This window comes from Arvicanthis niloticus, chromosome 12 (assembly GCF_011762505.2).
Source record: "Arvicanthis niloticus isolate mArvNil1 chromosome 12, mArvNil1.pat.X, whole genome shotgun sequence".
NCBI lineage: Eukaryota > Metazoa > Chordata > Mammalia > Rodentia > Muridae > Arvicanthis > Arvicanthis niloticus.
The window spans coordinates 5,766,985-5,788,673 of NC_047669.1; the positions used below are offsets into that span (position 1 = coordinate 5,766,985).

At 35.8% G+C, this 21,689-nt stretch overlaps 1 protein-coding gene across 2 annotated transcripts; it reads right to left on the reverse strand.

The window, feature by feature from the left end:
• Positions 1–12,476: 12,476 nt before the first annotated feature.
• On the reverse strand, positions 12,477–18,868 carry LOC117717983 (olfactory receptor 2L13-like). Of its 2 annotated transcripts, none has more exons than XM_076942643.1 (3): positions 18,347–18,868; positions 17,127–17,211; positions 12,477–14,535 (listed from the first exon to the last, which is right to left on the reverse strand). In XM_076942643.1, exons 2-3 carry the CDS (start codon positions 17,132–17,134, stop codon positions 13,560–13,562), a joined length of 984 nt encoding a protein of 327 aa, XP_076798758.1. In that variant the 5' UTR covers positions 17,135–17,211; positions 18,347–18,868; the 3' UTR covers positions 12,477–13,559. The 2 variants fall into 2 exon arrangements, with proteins under 2 accessions (XP_076798758.1, XP_076798757.1); XM_076942642.1 differs by having other exon boundaries at positions 18,239–18,868.
• Positions 18,869–21,689: the final 2,821 nt, after the last annotated feature.

A 21,689-nucleotide genomic window follows, 5' to 3' on the forward strand; every position in this document is an offset into this window, starting at 1 on the left:
AGAGACAGTGAGTGCAGGTAACACTAGCGTTAACCAGATGGTGAAAGGCAAGCATAAGAATATAAGCAACAAAAAACAAAGTTATCTGGCATCATCAGAACACAGTTCTCCTACCATAGCAAATCCCACACACCCCATCACACCTGAAAACCAGGATTCAGATATAGAGGACTTTAAGAAGGACATAAGCAACTCCGTTAAAAAATACAGGAGAACACAGGTAAACAAGTAGATGCCCTTAAAGAGGAAACACAAAAATTTCTTAAAGAATTGCAAGAAAACACAACCAAACAGGTGAAGGAATTTAACAAAGCCATCCAGAGTCTAAAAATGGAAGTAGAAACCATAATGAAATCTCAAAGGGAAACTACCCTGGAGTTAGAAAGCCTAAGAAAGAAATCAGGAGTGAGTCATAGACACAAGCATCACCGACAGAATACAAGAGATGGAAGAGAGAATCTCATGTGCTTAAGATACCATGGAAAATGTTGACACAACTGTTAAAGAAATTGCAAAATGCAAAAAGCTCCTAAACCAAAACATCCAGAAAATCAATCCAGGACACAATGAGAAGACCAAACCTAAGGATAATAGGTATAGATGAGGGTGAAGATTCCTAACTTAAAGGGCCAGTAAATATCTTCAACAAAATTATAGAGGAAAACTTCCCTAACCTAAAGAAAGAGATGTCCATGAATATACAAGAAGCCTACAGAACTCCAAATAGACTAGACAAGAAAAGAAATGCCCCCTGTCATATAATAATCAAAATATCAAATGCACAAAACAAAGGAAAACTACTAAAAGCAGTAAGAGAAAATGGTATAGTAACATATAAAGACAGACCTATAAGAATTACACCAGACTTCTTACCGGAGACTATAAAAGCCAGAAGACCCTGGACCAATATCATACAGACCCTAAGAGAACACAAATGCCAGCCCATGCTACTATACCCAGAAAAACTCTCAATCAGTATAGATGGAGAAACCAAGATATTCCATGACAAAAACAAATTTACATATCTTCCCACAAATCCAGCCCTACAAAGGATAATAGATGGAAGATTCCAACACAAGGAGAGAAACTACAGCATAGAAAAGCAAGAAAATAATCTTCCAACAAACCTATAAGAAGATAGATACACAAACATAATTATACTTCTAATAACTAAAATAACAGGAAAAAATAATCACTTTTCCTAAATATCTCTTAACATCAATGGACTCAATTTCCCAATAAAAAGACATAAACTAGCAGACTGGATATGTAAACTGGACCAAGAATTTTGCTGCATTCAGGAAACACACCTCAGTGCAAAGACAGACACCACCTCAGAGTAAAGGGATGGAAAATAATTTTCCAAATGGTCCCAAGAAACAAGCTGGAGTAGCCATTCTAATTTCAAACAAAATCAACTTTCAACCATACGTATGGTTATCAAAAAAGATCAGGAAAAACACTTCATACTCACCAAAGGAAAAATCTACCAAAATGAACTCTCAATTCTAAACATCTACGCTACAAATGTAAGGGCACCCACATCTATAAGAGAAAGTTTACTAAAACTCAAAGCAAACATTGTACCTCACACAATAATAGTGGGAGATTTCAACACCCCACTCTCAGCAATGGACAGATCATGGAAACAGAAACTAAATAGAGACACAGTGGAATTAACAGAAGTTATGAACCAAATGGATTTAACAGATATTTATGGAATATTTCATCCTAAAACAAAAGAATATAACTTTTTCTCAGCACCTCATGATACCTTCTCCAAAATAGTCCATATAATTGGCCACAAAACAGGGCTCAACAGATACAAAAAGATTGAAGTAACCCTTGTGTCCTATCAGACCACCATGGAATAAGGCTGGTCTTTAATAATGACAAAAACAATGGAAAGCCCATATACATGTGGAAACTGAACAACACTCTACTCAATGATGACTTGGTCAAGGAAGAAATAAAGAAAAAAAATTAAAGACTTTTTAGAATTTAATGAAAATTAAGGCTCATCATACCAAAACTTATGGGACACAATGAAAGCAGTGCTAAGGGAAAAACTCATAGCTCTAGCTCATAGCTCTACAAAAAGAAACAGGAGAAAGAAACTTGACAATACACCTGAAATCTCTAGAACAAAAAGAAGCAAATTCACCCAAGAGGAGTAAACCAGGGCTGAAATCAAACAAAACAAAGTAGAAACAAAACAAAACAAAACAAAAAAACTTACACAAAGTATCAACAAAACCAGGAGCTAGTTCTTTGAAAAAATCAACAAGATAAATAAACCCTTAGGCAGACTAAGCAGAGGGCACAGAAACATTATGAAAATCAATAAAAATAGAAATGAAAAGGGAGACATAACAACAGAAACTGAGGAAATTCAAATAATCATCAGATCCTACTACAAAAGCTTATACTCAACAAAACTGGAAACTCTGGATGAACCAATATTCTAGATAGATACCAGGTACCAAAGTTAAATCACTAGCAGATTAACCATCTAAACAGTCCCATAACCCCTAAAGAAATAGCAGCAGTCAGTAAAAGTCTCCCTCTCCCCACCAAAAAATAAAAATCCGAAGACCAGATGGTTTTAGTGCAGAATTCTATCAGACCTTCAAAGAAGACATAATACCAATTCTCTTTAAACTATTCCACAAAATAGAAACAGAAGGAACACTACCCAATTTGTTCTATGAAGCCAGAATCATGCTCATACCTAAACCTCACAAAAACCCAACAAAAAAAGAGAACCTCAGACCAATCTCCCTTATGAACATTGATGCAAAAATACTCAATAAAATTCTCGCAAGCCAAATCCAAGAACACATCAAAACACTCATTTACCATGATCAACTAGGCTTTATCCCAGGAATGCAGGGATGGTTCAATATTTGGAAATCAATCAATGTAATCCACTACATAAACAAACTCAAAGAAAAATCTACATGACCATCTCACTAGATGTTGAGAAAGCATTTGACAAAATTCAACATTCCTTCATGTTAAAAGTCTTGGAAAGATCAGGAATTTAAGGCCCATATCTAAACATAGTAAAAAAACAATATACAGCAAACCAGTAGGCAACATAAAACTAAATGGAGAGAAACTTGAAGCAATACCACTAAGATCAGGGACTAGACAAGGATACTCACTCTCTCCCTATCTATTCAACATAGTACTGGAAGTCCTAGCTAGAGCAATTAGACAACAAAAGGAAATCAAAGGGATACAAATAGGAAAGTAAGAAGTCAAAATTTCACTATTTGCAGATGATATGATAGTATACTTAAGTGACCACAAAACTTCCACCAGAGAACTCCTAAACCTGATAAACAACTTCAGCAAAGTGGCTGGTTATAAAATCAACTCAAACAAATCAGTAGCCTTTCATTACTCAAAAGATAAACAGGCTGAGAAAGAAATTAGAGAAATGACACCCCTCACAGTAGTTACAAATAATATAAAATATCTTGGTGTGAATCTAACCAAGCAAGTATATCTGTATTTACACATAAGGTATATAAAAACTTACTAAATAAATATTATTTATTATATCTTATATTTAATTTTAAATAAAGACCAATAAAACAAAATTTACTCTATCAGGATCACACTGTCTACTTACTCAATGACATGCAAAACTGACTCATGAAAGCACTGAATGACAGTAACACTGAAAGACAATGATCAATATTCTCATGTATACATGCACACATAAGTGTATGTGTGAGATGCAAAAGCCATGCCCTCTGCATGAAATCAATCATTCGGTCTGCTCACAATTTCACATTTATAGTGGGTGGTCATGGAGAATCTGAAATTGTACATTAACTTTGGCTGTGGGATTCAGTAAGAGTTTCAGTATGATGTAAAAAAAACTTTTATATTCCATAAGTCATTTCCTCAATACACAAAAGATCAATTGTCATCATTATACTGAGTGCAAGGAAATTGAAAGTATTATCTATGAAATCAAAAAGAAAACAAGGTTGTCCACTATTATAGCCATCATTTATGCTGATGTTAGAAAATAAGACAGAAAGAAGAAAAGATAAAAAACAAAAGATATATGTATGAACAGGAAAGGAAGAACTACAATTTTTCCTAATTGCAGACAATATAATCTTATGTGTAAAAGACACTGAGACTATACTAGATAACTCAGATCTGTTAATGTTTTCAACAAAGACTCACAGAAGTTATTTATATACCTATAAGACATCCTTTGAGAAATATAGAAAAGCCAAGACATGAACAATAACCTCTAAATATCTAAACACGACCAAGATATAAAAGATTTCTCTAAAGAAAAAAATTGAAAAAACTTTTTCTTCTGAAGAATGCATTCAAAGGTAGAAAGTAGAGCTGTAGAAACAATTCAGTTGATAAAGTGCTTCTGACCCCAAGTAAGATCCTCAGAACCTATGTAAAGTGCCAGGTATGATGGCATGCTAGTATTCTCAGCACCAAGTAAGTGAAAATAGAAACTTTTTATGGGGCTCACTGCCCCCAGTCACCCTGACTGAATTATGTGACACTGTAACTCAAAAAATAAGGTAGATGGCACACAGAAAATGGCATCTGATATTTTTTCCCATTAGCACATTCACACACAGCAGCATTTACATGTGTGTACACACAAACACACACATAAACACATGCACACACACAGAGACAGAGAGAGAGAGATGGGCAGACTGGTAAAATAAACATTGTGAAAATAGCCAGACTACCCAAATATCAAAATCAAAAATCAATCTAGAAATTTTGTTATCCTTATAAAATTCTAGGATTTTTTCCAGAACTAACAAAATCCTTGATATTGTTCTAAATTCTTGATCTTGTTCTAAAGGAACAGACTATATATGTGTGTGTGTGCGTATATATATGTATATATACGCACACACATATATACATTCATATATATGTATATATATTAGACTACTTTACAGGATGCATTCTGAATAGTTCAACAATGACTGTCTCATACTAGAAAGACCAATAATCAGGTAGATGTTCAGTGCATGAGACTAGATGCCTCACGAGTCTTAATCTGGTGCTGAAGGCCTGGAGAATTCCTAGAGAGCTGCAGGTCTTCAATCTACACTGAAATCCTGGAGAAGCAGGTTGTGCTATTGGTAAAGGAATGCTGCAACAACAGCCTAGGTGAACTTGTTCATGAATGTGAGGTTACACACACAAAATTAAAATTTTTCTCTTCCATCTCATTTTATCCAGGCTGTTACTAGAATGTGTTATCCACATTTAAGGAGTGATTTCCTGCTTCAAATAATATTATCAAGAAAATCCCACAAACAAGTGCAGAGTAGCTTGAGTATTAGTTGATTCCAATGAAATCAAATTAACAACCAAGATTATCCATGACATCTATAGATCACTGACTAACATGTAATGACTCCCAAAAATAAAATATCTCAGCTACAAGTATCTGAATGTTTAATGTTGAAAGTGTGTGATGGAGATATTGAGAAAACTGAATATTCACATGCAAAAGAATAAAAGTAGTTTCCTTACTCTCACCCTATTTTTGAAAATCAAATCAAAGTGGATAAAACACATTAATGAAAACTTGGACTTTGAAACTCATGGAGGAAATCATAGGCAAAACATTTCAAAGTCTATACATTGACTTTCTGAGTGTTATTCTAATAATTCAGTAAATAATAAAATTTAAAAAGTCTTGCTTCGCCAGGCAGAGGTGGTGCATGCCTTTAATCCCAGCACTTGGGAGGCAGAGGGAGACAGATTCCTGAATTTGAGGCTGGCCTGGTCTCAAAAAAATGACAATTCCACAAATTTTGTAGACAAATGTATAGAACTAAAAAATACCATCCTTAGTGAAGTGACCCAGACTTCAAAGGGCATAAATGATATGTACTTACTGATATTAGCCCAAAAGCTCAGAATACGCATGATAAACCTCACAGACAATATGAAGCTTAACAAGAAGAAAGATCAGAGTGTGGATGCTTCAATTCCACTTAGAAGAAGGAACAAAATAATCATGGGAGTTAGAGGGAGTGATGATGCTGTGTGAGAGATGGGAAGGTGAGGAACAATGGGGGGGGATGTGCAGGTGTAAGAAGAGACAGGAGAAAAATACAAAGAGGTAGAAAAATAAATAACAATATGTAGCAGTGAAAGACAGGGAGTTGGGGGGAATCAATAGGAAGTCACAGATGCCAGGGATGAGAGAGGCTCCCAGGACCTATCAGGGATGACATTAGCTGAAATACCCAACAGAGGAGAAATAGAACCTGAAGAGACCACCCCCAGTAGATAGGCATAGCCTGCATTGAGGGAAGGGGCTACTCATCCATCTCAATTTTTTTCTATTTTTTAATTTAATCTTTTTTTACAGTCCAGACTTTTTCTTCTTTCTGTTTCGTCCACTGCCTATTCCATATTCCATACCTCCTCTCACCCCATCTCCAAAAGTATGTCCCTACCCTCTAACTCCTACCACACCAGACCTCCCCACTCCCTGGGAACCCAAGTCTCTTGATGTTTACGTGAATCTTCTTTGACTGAGTCCAGATCTGGCATTCCTCTACTGTATATGTGTTGGAAGCCTAATATCAGCTGGTGTATGATGCCTGGTCAGTGGCTGAGTGTCTAAGAGATCTCAGTGGTCACCCTCCACCTCAATTTCTTCCAGCTTCTCCCTAATTCAACCACAGAGTTCACCAGCTTCTATCCATTAATTGGGTATAAATACCTGCATTTGACTTTTTCAGCTGCTTGTTAGGTCTTTCAAAGGGCAGTCATAATAGTTCCCTTTTTGAGCACACCACAGCATCAGTAATAGTGTCAAGTCTTGGAGCTTCCCCTGGAACTAGATACCAATTTGGGCTAGTAGTCACACTTCCTTTTCTTTAGGCTTTTTTCCATTTTTGTACCTGCAGTTCTTTCAGACAGGAACAATTCTGGGTCAGACATTTTGACTGTGGGATGACATCACATCTCTCCACTTGATGGCTTGTCTTTCTACTGGAGGAAGGCTCTACAAGTTCACACTCCCCACTGTAGGGCATTTCATCTAAGGCCCCTCCCTTTGAGTTCTGAGAGTTTCTCACCTCTCAGGTCTCTGATACATTCTAGAGGGTTCCTCCACTTCCTACCTCCCAAGGTTGCCTGTTTCCATTCTTTATGCTGATCCTTAGGGCTTCAGTCCTATTACCCCATCACCACCCAATACCTGATAATGTTTCCCTCTTCCCTCCCTGTCCCCTTTCCCTCACAGATTTCTCCTTCGCTGTCCCTCATGTTATAGCTTTCTTGTCCCTCCCAAGTGTGATTGAGGCATCCTTAATTTGGGCCCTTTGGCTTGTTAACCTTCTTGAGATCTGGAGATTGTATCATAGGTATTCTGTGCTTCTTTGGCTAATATCCACATATTAGTAAATACATACCATGTATGTACTTTTGGATCTGAGTTTCCTCAGTCAGCATGGTATTTTCTAGTTCCATCCATTTGCCTGAAAAACCAAGATGTCCTTATTATTAATAGCTGATTGGTATTCCATTGTGTAAATGAACCACTTTTTCTTTACCAGTTTTTCTGTTGTGGGACATCTTGGTTGTTTCCACCTTCTGGCTATCACAAACAACGAGGCTATAAACATAGTGAAATATGTGCCCCTGTGGCATGGTGTGGCATCTTTGGGTATATGGCCAAGAGAAGTAGAGGTGGGTCTTCAGGTATATCTATTTCCAATTTTCTGAGGAACCTCCAGATTGAGTTCCAGAGTGGTTGTACCAGCTTGCAAAACTACCAGCAATGGAGGAGTATTCCTCTTTCTCCACATCCTTGCCAACATCTGCTGTCACCTGAGGCTTTAATCTTAGCCATTCTGACTGGTGTAAGCTGGAATCTCAGGGTCATTTGCATTTTCATTTCCCTGACCACTACGGACTTTGAACATTTAAGTGATTCATGGTCATTGGAGATTCCTCTCTTGTGAATTCTTTGTTTAGTTCTATACTCTATCTTTGATTCGGTTGTTTGGTTTCTTGGTGGTTAGCTTCTTGGGTCCTTTATATATTTTGGATATTAGCTGTCTATCAGATGTGGAATTAGTGAAGATTTTTTCCCAATCTATAGGTTGTCAATTTGTCCTATTGGCTATGTACTTTGCCTTACAGAAGCTTTCCAGTTTCACATGGTATCATTTATCAATTCTTGATCTTGGAGCCTGAGCCATTGGAATTCCGTGTAGGAAATTTCCCCCTGTACCAATGAGTTCAAGGCTCCTTCCTACTTTCTCTTCTATTAGATTCAGTGTATCTGGTTTTATGTTGAGGTCTTTGATCCACTTGGACTTGAGCTTTGTGCAAGGTGAGAAATATGGATCTATTTTCATTTTTCTGCATACTGATTGTCAGTTAGACCAGCACCATTTATTGAAGATGCTTTTTTCCATTGTATATTTTTGGCTTCTTTGTCAAAGATCAAATATCCATAAGTGTGCAGTTTTATTTCTGGGTCTTCAATTCTTTTCCATAGATCAACATGTCTGTCTCTGTATCAACACCATGTAGCTTTTAACCACTGTAGCTTGAGGTTAGGGATGGAGATTCCCTCAGAAGTTCTTTTATTGTTAAGAATTATTCTCACTATTATGGTTTGTTTGCTTTTCCAGATGAATTTGAGAATTGCTCTTTCCATGTCTTTGAAGAATTGTGTTGGATTTTTGATAGGGATTTTGTTGAATCTGTCAATTCCTTTTGACAGGATGGCTAATTTTACTATTTTAATCCTACCAATCCATGAGCAATGAAGATCTCTCCATTTCTGAGGTCTTTGATTTCTTTCTTGAGAAACTTGACATTATTGTCAAAAGATCATTCACTTGTTTGATTGGAGTTACCCCAAATTATTTTATATTATTTGTGGTGATTATGAAGGGGATTGTTTTGCCAATTTCTTTCTCAGCTGGTTTATCATTTATATAAAAGAAAGCTACAAATTTATTTGAGTTCATTCTATATCCATTCACTTTGCTGAAGATGTTTATCAGCTATAGACATTCTCCGGTAGAATTTTGGGGTCGCTTATATATACTATCCCATCACCTGCAAATAGTCATACATTTACATCTTCTTTGTAAATTTCTATTCTCTTGATCTATTTTTGTTGTCTTATTGCTCTAGCTAAAACTTTGAGTACTATATTGACTAGATATGGAGAGAGTAGACATCCTTTTCCTTGATTTAAGTGAGATTGCCTCAAGTATCTCTCCAGTTAATTTGATATTGGTTGTTGGTTTCAAGTAAATTGTTTTTATTATGTTTACAAATGGGCTTTGAATTTCTGATTTCTCCAATACTTTTAACTTGAGGGGTGCTGTATTTTGTCAAATGCTTTTTCAGCATCTAAGAAGATGATTGTGTGATCTCTTTGTTTGAGTTTGTTTATATCGTGGATTATGTTAGTGGGTTTTCATATACTGAACCAACCTTGCATCTCTGGGATGCAGCCTACTTGATTATGATGAATGGTGGTTTTGATTTCTTCTTGGATTTTGTTTGCTAGACTTTTATTCTGTATTTTTGCATCAATATTCATAAGTGCAATTGGTCTGAAGTTCTCTTTTTTGTTGCACCCTTGTGTGGTTTAGGTATCAGAGATGTCTCAAAAATTTTAACTCAGATTGTTCCTGTTTGAAGATAACAAATAGACAAAATTGGAGCAGAGACTGAAGGAAAGGCCATTCAGAGACCACCTCAACTTGAGATCCATCCCATCCACAAACACCAAACCTGACAGTATTGGTGATTCCAAGAAGTACTTGCAGACAGGAACCTAATTTGGCTGTCCTCTGAGAGGCTTTGCCTGCATGTGACCAAGATCGGGGCAGACATTCACAGCCAACCATTGGACTGAACTTAGAGACACCAATGGAAGAGTTATAGGAAGAACTGAAGGAGCTCAAGCTGATTGAAACCCCACAGGAAGAACAGGAGTTTCAACTAACTGGACCCATCAGAGCTCCTAGGGAATAAACCACCAACAAAAGAGTATACATGGATGGGTCTATGGCTCCTACTACATATGTAGCAAAGGTTTGCCATATATGACATCAATGGGAGGGGACGTGCTTAGTCCTGCAGAGGTAAAAAGGTATGCTAGAATGGTGAGATAGGAGTGGATGGGTAGGGCAGTACCCTCTTAGAGGTAATGGGGAGGGTGGAAAGGGATGAGAAGGGAGACTGGAAAGTGGGACAACACATGACATGTACATAAATAAAGTAATCAATTAAAAAAAACCTTTTTTGCTAATGAGGATTGTCAAAGAATTCCCAAAACATTATGAACTATTACTGTTGCTCTTGTTTGCATGTGGCAAGTAAGTCTCTACTGCTGAATATACCATTCACTTCAAATGTTGGATCCATAAGACCTAACAAAGTCTGACCTGAAAGCGTCTTTCCTGAATCCTAAATTTTATACTCCAAAAGGCATCAAGTAAGATTTTAAGCGAGGGATTCTAACAAATAATCCTCCTAATCTACGATGCCTATAAACCACAACAATGACCACCATGACATGATAACTTATTATTCAGCAGTGGCATTCATACTTTGCAGCAACCAACAGCTACCTACTTGTACTAAAGGCTACCTCAAGGAGAAGAAGAGGAGGAATAGGAGGAAAAGGGGAAAGAAAACGAGGAGGAGGAAGAGGAGGAGGAGGGGGAGGAAGTGGAGAGGGAGAGGAGGAGGAGAGGCGGAGGGGGAATTAATTATAAGTAGTGGAAAACTAGTAACTAACAAGGACCTGAGAAGTCATGGATCTTGAAAGAATCTTTGAAATACCACTTTACTAAACAAGGACAATTCCTTACCAAATTAAAAGTATTTGTCCTTATACAAAATGATAAATGTAGTTCTCACCCTTCATCAAGAAAATTTACCTTTGCAATAGACTGAGACAATTACAGATAATCACAATCAACCAATATTCAGGGTTGTGGAGCACAACTTAATGATACAACCATAACAGAATTCTTGTACCTAAGGTTCAGAAACCATTGCTTAAAAGGGTAGGACAGAATGTAAGATCAAGAGGAGCAGAATTTGCTGTTTAAGTGTCTGCTAAGAATGTAAAATCTATTCCTATATAGTTTCAACATGATTGTATAAACATGAACTGGGCAAAGATGACACTAGTTAATACACTAATTTGGATGAAGAAAAGCTTGTGTTGTCTCAAACCTAGACAAAGAACACAAGCAAAAAGAAAACACTGAGAACAAGAGAAACAGTCTTTGCCAGGAAAGCACACATCAATTTATTATCCAAGAGCAAATGGTTAGGCCAGAAATCATGGCCATTCAAATAACATTATGAAGACTTAAAAGGTTATATTGAAAAACAAACACATGCATGAATGCATGCAAACGAACATATGTACATACACAAACTACAATTAAGAAAAAATACTCCAGGAATTTGGAAGGCAGTAAGGAGGGATATATGGGAGGGATTGGAAGGAGGAAAAGGAATAGGAAATTACTTAATTATATTATAATCTCTCAAAAATTATTAACCAAAAATAGAGAAAAATGCTTCTTTTAGCAGAAGATCCAGGCTACTAAAGAAGTACAGGAATGGTCAGAATGAAAAGAATAATGACCCTGTGGTTCTCATCCCTGATTAGTACATTAAAAGAAGTCCCTCCACCAAAGGCTCAGAAGCATTCTGTAAATATGACCATAAGGAACCAGAAGACCAGCAGAATTACTCTGAAATAGTGTCCACTAGACAGAATATGAATGATAAATTCATAAAATCTAAAAATAAACCATGGTTTTCTAAAAAAAAAAATCTGTATAGAGACCAAACAATATAACATCGCAACATGCTGTATGACATTTCAATAAATTCCTTACTGAGATGAAGAATTACAGGAAATTAATGGCTACTGACAGTGAGATGATCCACTTCCCCAGTGACTAATCCTGGGTAGATTATTAAACCATGATTTATCAGTCTTAAATGCATGCACATATGAGCAAAACTGGGTTGATATTTAAAATTATAGAAGAGACCATGAACATTTGACTTGGATGGGAATGTCATGACATGCCTGAATATGGAGATGAAGGGATATAAATATAGTGTGCTCATCCAGTAAATTCTTAGAAAATATTTTAAAATATGTTAGAAGTAAGGATAAATTTTATGTACTCTTGCAAATGATTTTATTTCAGTGTTTTATAAAAATAATAAGAATATTAAGTGTAATAAATTCATAAAGCATGAACTTCTACAGAGATGGAAGGATAAGAAGGCATACACACACACACACACACACACACATATATATATATATATATATATATATATATATATATATATATATATGTAAATATGTAAATTGTATGGCAGAGGATCATGGTACAAATAAAAGGAACAAATAAGAACTCTCCAAATCATCAAGTCCAAGCTACCATATTTTATTTCTTCTCATTGTATCAATATTCAGTACATCATAAATACATTTTAAAACTCACCGCTATAAAGCTGTTTTAAGTGACAGACGCTTGTAATTACTGAAAAGTTATGATGCAATATTTCATACTTATATAAAGTTATATAATGATGAAATTGCAATAATAAATCAGATTACCACATGCATTCTTTTACTTTCTTAGAGTGAATATAGTCAACATTTTCTCCTTTAAGATATGTAAGATATTACATTTAACTATATTTATCTGTGGCATTACATACCAAGAACTAATCTAGCCAACACAAACGCAATTGGAATAATTGTGTGCATACAGTTTCTTAAAATCTTTGACTTTATTATCCTTAAATTTATGCACATTACGATGATAACCAGACTCAATATTTGTCTATTGTAAAGACTGTTTTAATATATACTTTGATCAATTGTAGATAGTTTTCCATAATTCCTGATTTGGAAAAAAATTAGAAAATGTTTAATAACTATTGTCTGCTTTTAAGAGATTCAACCAAGTTGAAAGAGTGATTTCTGAGTTTTTATCTTCTTAAAACACTTCATAACTTTTATATTGTTTTATATTCAACACAGTTTAGCATGTGTGATGTGTGCATTCATCACTTGAAATGTGTATAGTCCAAATTACATTGAGTTATAAATATAAAACACACAAAAGGCTTTGAAGAATGAAAAGAATGAAAGCAAAATATATAAACAAAGAATTTTATGTCAATTTTCAAGTAGCTACTGGTAAATTTGGTCATAAATACTATCACATTTACAGTAATATTTGGGTATACAAAATGTATACACACCATATATTTATAGTGCAGCGATTTGTTAATATTTATCACTGATATTACTGATGGTAACACAAATTAAATAAACATTTGAACATTATAATAGTATATAATAACAAAAATGTTGTTTAAACTAGCAAGGAATCACCAGAAAATAATGACATCTGTGTGGAATACATTACATTTCCAATAGATAGCACTGCTCTAAAACATTCCCCAGGGGAACATAAAGAGGAGTAGTGAATGAGCAATTAAGATTTTGTTGAAGAAAAAGTACCAACGACTTTTGTCATGGCCCCATGGACCTCCTTATTCCTCAGACTATAGATGATGGGGTTGAGCATGGGGGTGAGGATAGTGTAGAAGACAGCCAGAATCTTATCCTCTGTAGGGGAACGAAGACTCCTAGGTCGAAGATAGGTGTAGTCAAAAGGTGCATAGTAAAATGTCACCACAGTTAAGTGAGTTGAGCATGTGGTGAAGGCCTTTCTCTTCCCCTCTTTTGAGCGCATATGGAAGACAGCATAAAGGACCCGACCATAGGAAGCTGTGATCCCAAGGAAAGGCAGTAGGAGAAACAGGCTTGTGCTCACAAACACCATGTACTCATAAACCCAAGTGTCCATACAGGCCAGGGGCAACATGGCTGGAACATCGCAGAAGAAATGGTTAATAGACCTAGAATGGCAGTAAGGAATGTGAAGGGCATAGACAGTATGTGCTAAAGAGTTGATTGAGCCCAATATCCAGGATCCTATGATCATCTTCAGGCACGTTATTTTGCTCATGCGAATGGGATAATGAAGGGGATGGCAGATAGCCACAAAACGGTCATAAGCCATGGAAGCCAGGAGCAAGCCCTCAGAACCTGCCATGGTCAAAAAGAAAAAGGATTGTACTCCACAGCCAAGAAAAGAGATGTTTTTGTGGCCAGAGAGGAAGTTAAATGCCATTTTGGGAACAGTGGTAGAAATATACATCAAGTCCATGAGAGAAAGCTGACTCAGTAGAATGTACATGGGGGTGTGAAGCCTTTGATCCACACGAATGAGGTGGATCATTCCTGAGTTGCCACACAAAGCCAGAAAGAAGACGAGTATAATGAGCAGCAAAAGTAGTAAGCCAATTTGGTTTTGTGGAAGCAACCCTAACAGAGTGAAATCACTTGAGCTCTGATTCCATTTCTCCATGAAAATGTATATCTTTATATTTCTTGAAAGGAGTGACCTGAAAGCAAAGACACTTATCATATGACATAGAACAGAATAAAGAGGAACTGGCTTGTACTGAATGCTTGCACTGCATTGTTCTTCCAGCACTGTCATTCTGTTGAATGTATTTTGAAATCTTAACTGAATGTTGTTTCCCTGGCCGTGCTCACAATTCAGGGATGTCTGTATGGTCATGATGACATCAAAGGCAGCAACATAACTAAGACAGCACACACAGTTCCTTCTAGATAACTCCATACAAGACTATTATTAACCTCCCTTACAAACAAAGAAACTTCTGTACTCACTCACTCTAATCTCTAAATCACCTCCTTCTTGGCCATCTTTCCCGAACTTGCCATACTAGAGACAAAGACCTGTTCCTTAATGTTCTGACTCTCAAAATCTCTAATGAGTCTTTGCTTTTCCTGAGAATTCCATCCACTGCCAATTCACTGTTTTAGAATGAAAAGATTTTGTGTGTACTCAGACCCACACTAGTCATTAAATGCTATTTTTTGTATTCACTTCCATAAAAATGCCTTGATTTGTGAAATTTTAGCAATATCAACTGAATACATACTCAAAATGAAAGTTTTAATATAATAAATGGTACATACTGCATAATATGTATGTTTGTTATATTTTACAATTGTAAATATTATACAAATATACGTAAATACTACAAATGTTGCTTGCATTCACTGCTCTCCCTTTCTCTCTCCTTATTCTGATGTTCAGGTTTTTATACTCCATTGGCAGGAGTGAGAAGCCTTTACAAATTTGTTCATTACAGAAGAAACTCTGTAACAGTATTTTCTTGACTTTTTCCTCATCAAACTTTAAAAACTTGTTATGTAATGAAGGGTGCATGTACACCATAATACTTGAATAGGTGATAGAGTACCCACTGCAAGTACCCATTCCTCCATCCTGAGAATCAAACTCAGACCACCAGGTTGGATGCAAGTGCCTTTACTTGCCATCTTAGCAGCACAAATAATACAGAAATGACTTATTAATTATATCATTTATGTTACATATATTTTATTTACACATGTTAGACTTACCTAAGGACAATAAAGCAAAAATAATTATCCATGTTTAGAATAAATAAATTAGACAATAGTAAAATGATTAATGTATTATTATATATTCCTATACAGAGAAGTATAATATGCTCCATCTGTGTAATTTACAGGTATGTATATATTTTCTAGAAGAATTGCTTGGGGTTGGGTAAGAAACTAAATTTGCAAGAGAGTGGAAAGAATACATGATACAGCCTTGATGGGAAAATTGAAAATGGAAATGATATGATGTATTGTAATCTAAAATATAAAACTATCATCTAAAATGAATAAACATTCTTGTCATGATGTTTCTTATTTTTTATGATCTCTGTAACATTATCTCTTGTTGCTCTGCTCTGTGTCACATGATTCTTATTCATTTAGTCTCTCAAGATTGCAAAATTCATGATTTATCAATTTTCCAATACATCCTTTTTTTCCCTTACCTTTTTTCAGTCTATGAGTCCATGCTTTACATGTATGTGCTTGAGAAAAATACTGGACACACAGCCTAAGAATGTTACTGACCTTGATAGTCATGTTGGATTACTGATATTTTTCAAAAATAAAGAACAACAAATGGTACCTTGTGAAAATTATCCATATGTCATAACAAATCTTTCAACATTCTATTTGTCTATGCTGACCCCAAAACAATTTTAAAACTGCATTTGTCACAGAAAATGGAAATACAAGTTTATAGTTATCTAATAAAAAAATACTGATAATGAGGACTGCATAGGTAGGAACAAGGCAAGTACACAAGGAACACGTGACATGGAATAAATATGATACCAGAAGAATCCTGTGCTTTCTTATTATAGTGTTTAAATAAATGGTATATACTGACAGGTAAATATAAAGTATAAATAACATCTACAATAACCACTTTCATGGTCTACCTTTTAAACACCTTTTCTTTCTTAGATGGTATCATGCTCTGGCATTAATTCTTGGAAGATCATGTAATCTGTAGCACAAATTAAGAAGGTGATGATAAGACTAGACCAACAAACTTAAGAATATGACCTAATATTACATAAGTTCATATGTTTTTGAGTGTGTGTGTGTGTGTGTGTGTGTAATCATGAGAGATCAAGGTTAAGAGACAGCTATAATGTATCCTTCCCTGAGCCACTAGATTTAGACACTATGTAAGGTGGTCTGTGTGAGCTCAAGTACTCAAAGAGATGAGTATGGAACAGGGAAGATCAGAAGGGAGAGTCAATGAGGACAAAAACAATTAGACAAGTGCTTGTGAAGAGAACAGGTGTGAAGGCAATTGTGTAGTGAGCAAAGAACTTGGATTCTGATTTGAATAAACCAGGAAAACAAGGAGAGTAATATTTTTTTAGGTATACTTCTTGTCCTCATCTAGAATGTTCTTGTTCAGAAGGGAGCTGCATGAGGACCACGCAGAGAAGACTAGTTAGAGGGAATGAGAATATCTGGTGGCTGATTTGAGTTTAAAAACAGATACACATGTCCTAGAAAACCAGTGACACCTGGATACATTAGACAGTAGGCTCCCTACCTGAACATGGGCTCCAGTCTGATGATTCACTGATGTCTATTCATCAGGAAAACATTTACTTACAGCAGGCTCTCTACCTGTGTTCCTGTTGAGATGAAGAAAATATTTTCTTTAGAGATAATTGATTATTATTGATTGTACTGACTAAACTGGCATCATTTTAAAAAACAAGTCATTTGTGTCATGCCTTGTGAATAAAGAGGAACCTTTTCTTTTACTTCCTTGAATACAAGTCTATAGAAGAAGGAATATTCTAGCTGTCCTCTTCGGTTTTCCAATGCCCAATTTGGAAATACAGTCTACAATAAGCTTACATTTTACAAATTAACATCTGCATGTTAAATTTCTATAAAAAGGAATGCATAAGTATGTGTTCTCAGATTATGTCTCAGTGGTCCATTAGCATGCGTTGAGGACATTTAGAGCAATAATAATTTTGTTTCCAATGTTAGAAACTATCACTTGGCACCTTATGTTAAAGAACAGCTATTTTCAGGAGTCCAGATACCTGGGACTTAAGATTTAAGATCTAAGACATTCAGTCAGAGCCAAAAATATTTCATTTATCACAGACAATTTCTTTTTTGTGTCTTGTCTTTATTTAATGTACCAGAGTCATAGGAAGAACCACATTCTTGGTTATATTTTAATTTTAAAATCTTCCAGTAGTATATTCTTTGATTATTTCAAAAGACATGAAAACATAGAGTTGTTTAAAGCTGTCTAAAAAGTACTATTATATAGGAATGCAGTAAATGCAGGATGCTGGATTAATGTTGCCAAAGTTATAGGTGTGTACACACATAACACAACAACTGGGAAAGATCTTTTTAGCATAAGAAGTTGACCATCAGAGCCTCTGCTTAGTCTTAAAAACTCCATGGGTCACTGGAGGACATGAAACTCAATGAACCCTCTGCATTCATCTTAGCTTTTGAGAAACCTAAAGACAAGAAAATTTCACCTGCTTACTTATAGTCACAGCCTGGAAAACCAGCACATTCCAAAATTCATATACATTTTATTGTTTCTTTTGAATTTTAATTTCATTTTGTTTTTTTACTTTTTATGAAAACCCTAGAAAGAGCTTTCTTATGACATGAAAACCATACCTCCAGAATCTCCCCTAGTTAATGTAGCCAAAACCAACTCTGCTCGGTAAGGTCATTTGGACTCAGCTCATCTTAGGATCTTCTACTTGTATTTGTGAGAAAAGGTACCTTTACAGTGCAGCTTTTTGATGCAGATAGTCTGTGGGTCTTGAGAAGTCTTTAGTTCCCTCTTTACTCACATCCACTGCCAGTTATGCCACACATCACTCTATCTAACAGCACCAACTAAAAACTAGAACTCTGCTTCTTACACTAGAATCCTTCCAAAATATCAGGAAATTTTTTAAAGAATTGCCTACTACTCATCTTATTCATAATAAAGCAAAGAGAGCATCATTAACCATTTACTGAAATATTTACATGCTCATTGCTCAGATAAAACATCCTCTATTACTATTTCTAAATAAAAATTTAAAAATTAGATTTATTTAACACAGACTGTACTGATGGCAGACAGGATGGCAAATATTCTATTTTATATGCACAACCTCAGATCACCAAGCCTTAGACATTCCTCTTTTTCCTCTAAGTACTCCCTCATGTCTAAATCTAGAGAGACACAGCCTTGGCTATTTCTCCTGAGTCGGCTGCTGTAAGGTAGCTCAGTTTTGAACTTGGAAAAGTAAATATATGACAATCACCACTCCTTGTAACCATAGGATGCCTGAAAATAGACTAAGGGATGGGATTGCATTATGTTAGAAAATCACTTGAGAGCTGTGAGAATATTGAGTTATGTGTATTATATAGTCCCTCATTTTTAAATGTTTGACCCCAAATAGGTACAGATTGATATACAGAAACCTTATCTAGACAGAAATTCTAGTTTAGTCACAGAGTAATGCAGAGTTCCTGTGGCAAAGGGCATATTCAGTCTCAGGAACATCTAGGCTGACAGATCAAACTCTGATTGAAAAACCAAGTTAATCAAATGTTATTTTATTTTATTATTATTTTTTTTGCAGACCTGCTCAAACCTCTGAGGTCCTGGAATTCCATCTGGGTGCAGTGAAGACACAGCATCAGAGGCTTATCAATTCACTCTTCTCCCTCACTCCTCTTCTAATATCTCAACACCCATAATCAGCTTGAAGAAGCTAATGAAGAGTCAGTGCCCCTATTACCTGACTTGGGGGCTAAGGTGGTAAATGTTGGGCTGTCTTTCTACGGAACAATAGTGGTTTTGTTGGAACAGGGGGGATTAGCTAGGAATTATTGCATAGCCATAATCTATTGGTAGAAATCTGTATAATTATTACCAAGATGAAGTTATAATTTCTTAAATGGTACAAAACTTACTTTGATTTCAAATGTAAGGTTTTCATTGGTACGAGCTTCTTGTTAATATAAAAGTGAGATGAATATTGATACTCTCATGGGCAATGTGCCTGTATAACACATTTAGGAATAAAAGGCCTAGACCCAGTCCTTCTTTAACTTTTTTAACTGATTTGGGACGATTAACCTATGAGTTAAAGGACTATAGCAAATTCATGGCTTTGAGTTTATTGTTAGGAGGTTTCCCATATTTTATTTAGAAATAGCTGAGAGGAGTAAACAGACAACAGTCCAGGTTACCTTACATGGATAGTTGGTTTTCAAAAAGTCAGAAGTCCATAGAATTGATGCTACAAATATTTATAAATTAATGTCCATTCTGATTAGAGACCTGTCTGCTCCTGACAGCTTCCTGTTGTGGATTCTAAGAAGAAATTGAGCATCCTTGGAGTTATGCCAGTTGTGTGGTGACAGCCACTAGGCAAGAATTGCCTCTTTCCATCTACAGACAAATTACTGTCCAGAAAAGGACACACATGCAGAATAGTCGACTGATTATATCTGCCTAGACAGAGTAATCAGCCCTTAATAATCCTGCATCACTAAGGTTTGTCAGATGACTCTGGGCCAGAAGGCTGAAGATTTGATGCTTCAACATTCGGTAGTATAGGGGCTTTTCAGGTGTTCAGCGGTCTCTATAAACTGGCTAAGTTTTAGAAGCTACGTTTAGTGTTTCCCAAAACTTCAGTTAACTCAGTCATTCTGGATTTCTGATGGGGTTGAAGACCCATAGTCTCATAGCCAATCCTGGCCATTTACTTTGAGAGAAAAGATCTGAGTAGTTTTCAGCTGACATTCATTCTAAAGCCAAAAAAAAAAAAAAAAAAAAAAAAAAAAAAAAAGCCAGGATCAAAAGTAAGTGTTTTAGTTAGAAGAGATGACAGAGGTTCTGGTTAGTCAACAAAATGATGGATTGGATATTAGGTCTATCTTGTACCTCACTGGCACAATTAGGAATAAGTATGCTCTAATTGTATTTTGAGAGAAAAGTTTTACTTTAACAGGAAGAATGATATGTAGGAGGAGCTAAGTGGGAAGGAGTGTTAAGAGGAAGAGATGGAGTAAGGAGAGAAGATGAAGGAGAGGAGAAGCTAGGTGATGAGAAGAGAAAGAGAGAGGGGGCATGGAGGCAGATGTTCATATGTCTCCACCAGTCAAAGATAGTTTTTATATCTAGGTTGGATATTGGGTTATGCTTCTGATTGAGCATTACCAAACCTATAAATCCTTTGATTAACATTTTAAAATAATTGTATAAAAGCAAAAAGGAAAGGGGGGCATGGGACAGGGGTTTTCTAGGGAGGGGAAATGGGGAAAGGGGATGGCATCTAAAATGTAAATAAAATATTAAATAAAATTTTTTTAAAAATGTTTTTCTGCCCTAGTAAGTATATCTGCTTGATGTAAATTAAGGGAATTAAGTATTAAAGCTTGACAAATAAGTGTTCTCCATGAAGCTTGCAATTGCTTATAGAGAAACATAAAAGGCTCATTTATTTTCCTCCCTTTTAATTTTTAATTTGTTTGTTTTAAAGTAAAGTGAGATCTTTCCATTATTGCCTTTCCTTGTGGATTATATTCTACCCTGTTATTTGTTTAATTTCATATTACATACAAAATTGCTTAAATTTATAAGATTTATAAGCTGGGCAATTATTTGTTTTAATAACCATAGGAACTCCCATCCTAGTAAAAGCTTCAGTTAAGTGTTGAATTACACGATTAGAAATTTCTCCAGGAAGTGGTGTACCCTATATAAATGTAGAATTAACTTCTTCTGGGACTGTGGGGAGCCGACAGAAGGTGGCTATCATCCTTGCAGCCATCTTGACCGATATACCCTGACAAGAGACTTGATTACAATAGCCTACAACACCTGAGCACACTCTGATAACATCTTGTTTTAGATACCCAGGATTTTCCCTTGGGTGTGTGAGACTTAAAGGTGTGTGACTTAAGGGCGTGACTTAGAGATCAGATTTAAAGACAAGACCTAAGGGCATGACTTAAAGGTGTGGCTTAGAAGTGAGACATATAAAAGGTGAGAGGCAGACAGAATACAGACACTTGGACTAGAGAACTTGGAAGAAGAATTATTAGACAATTAGGCACT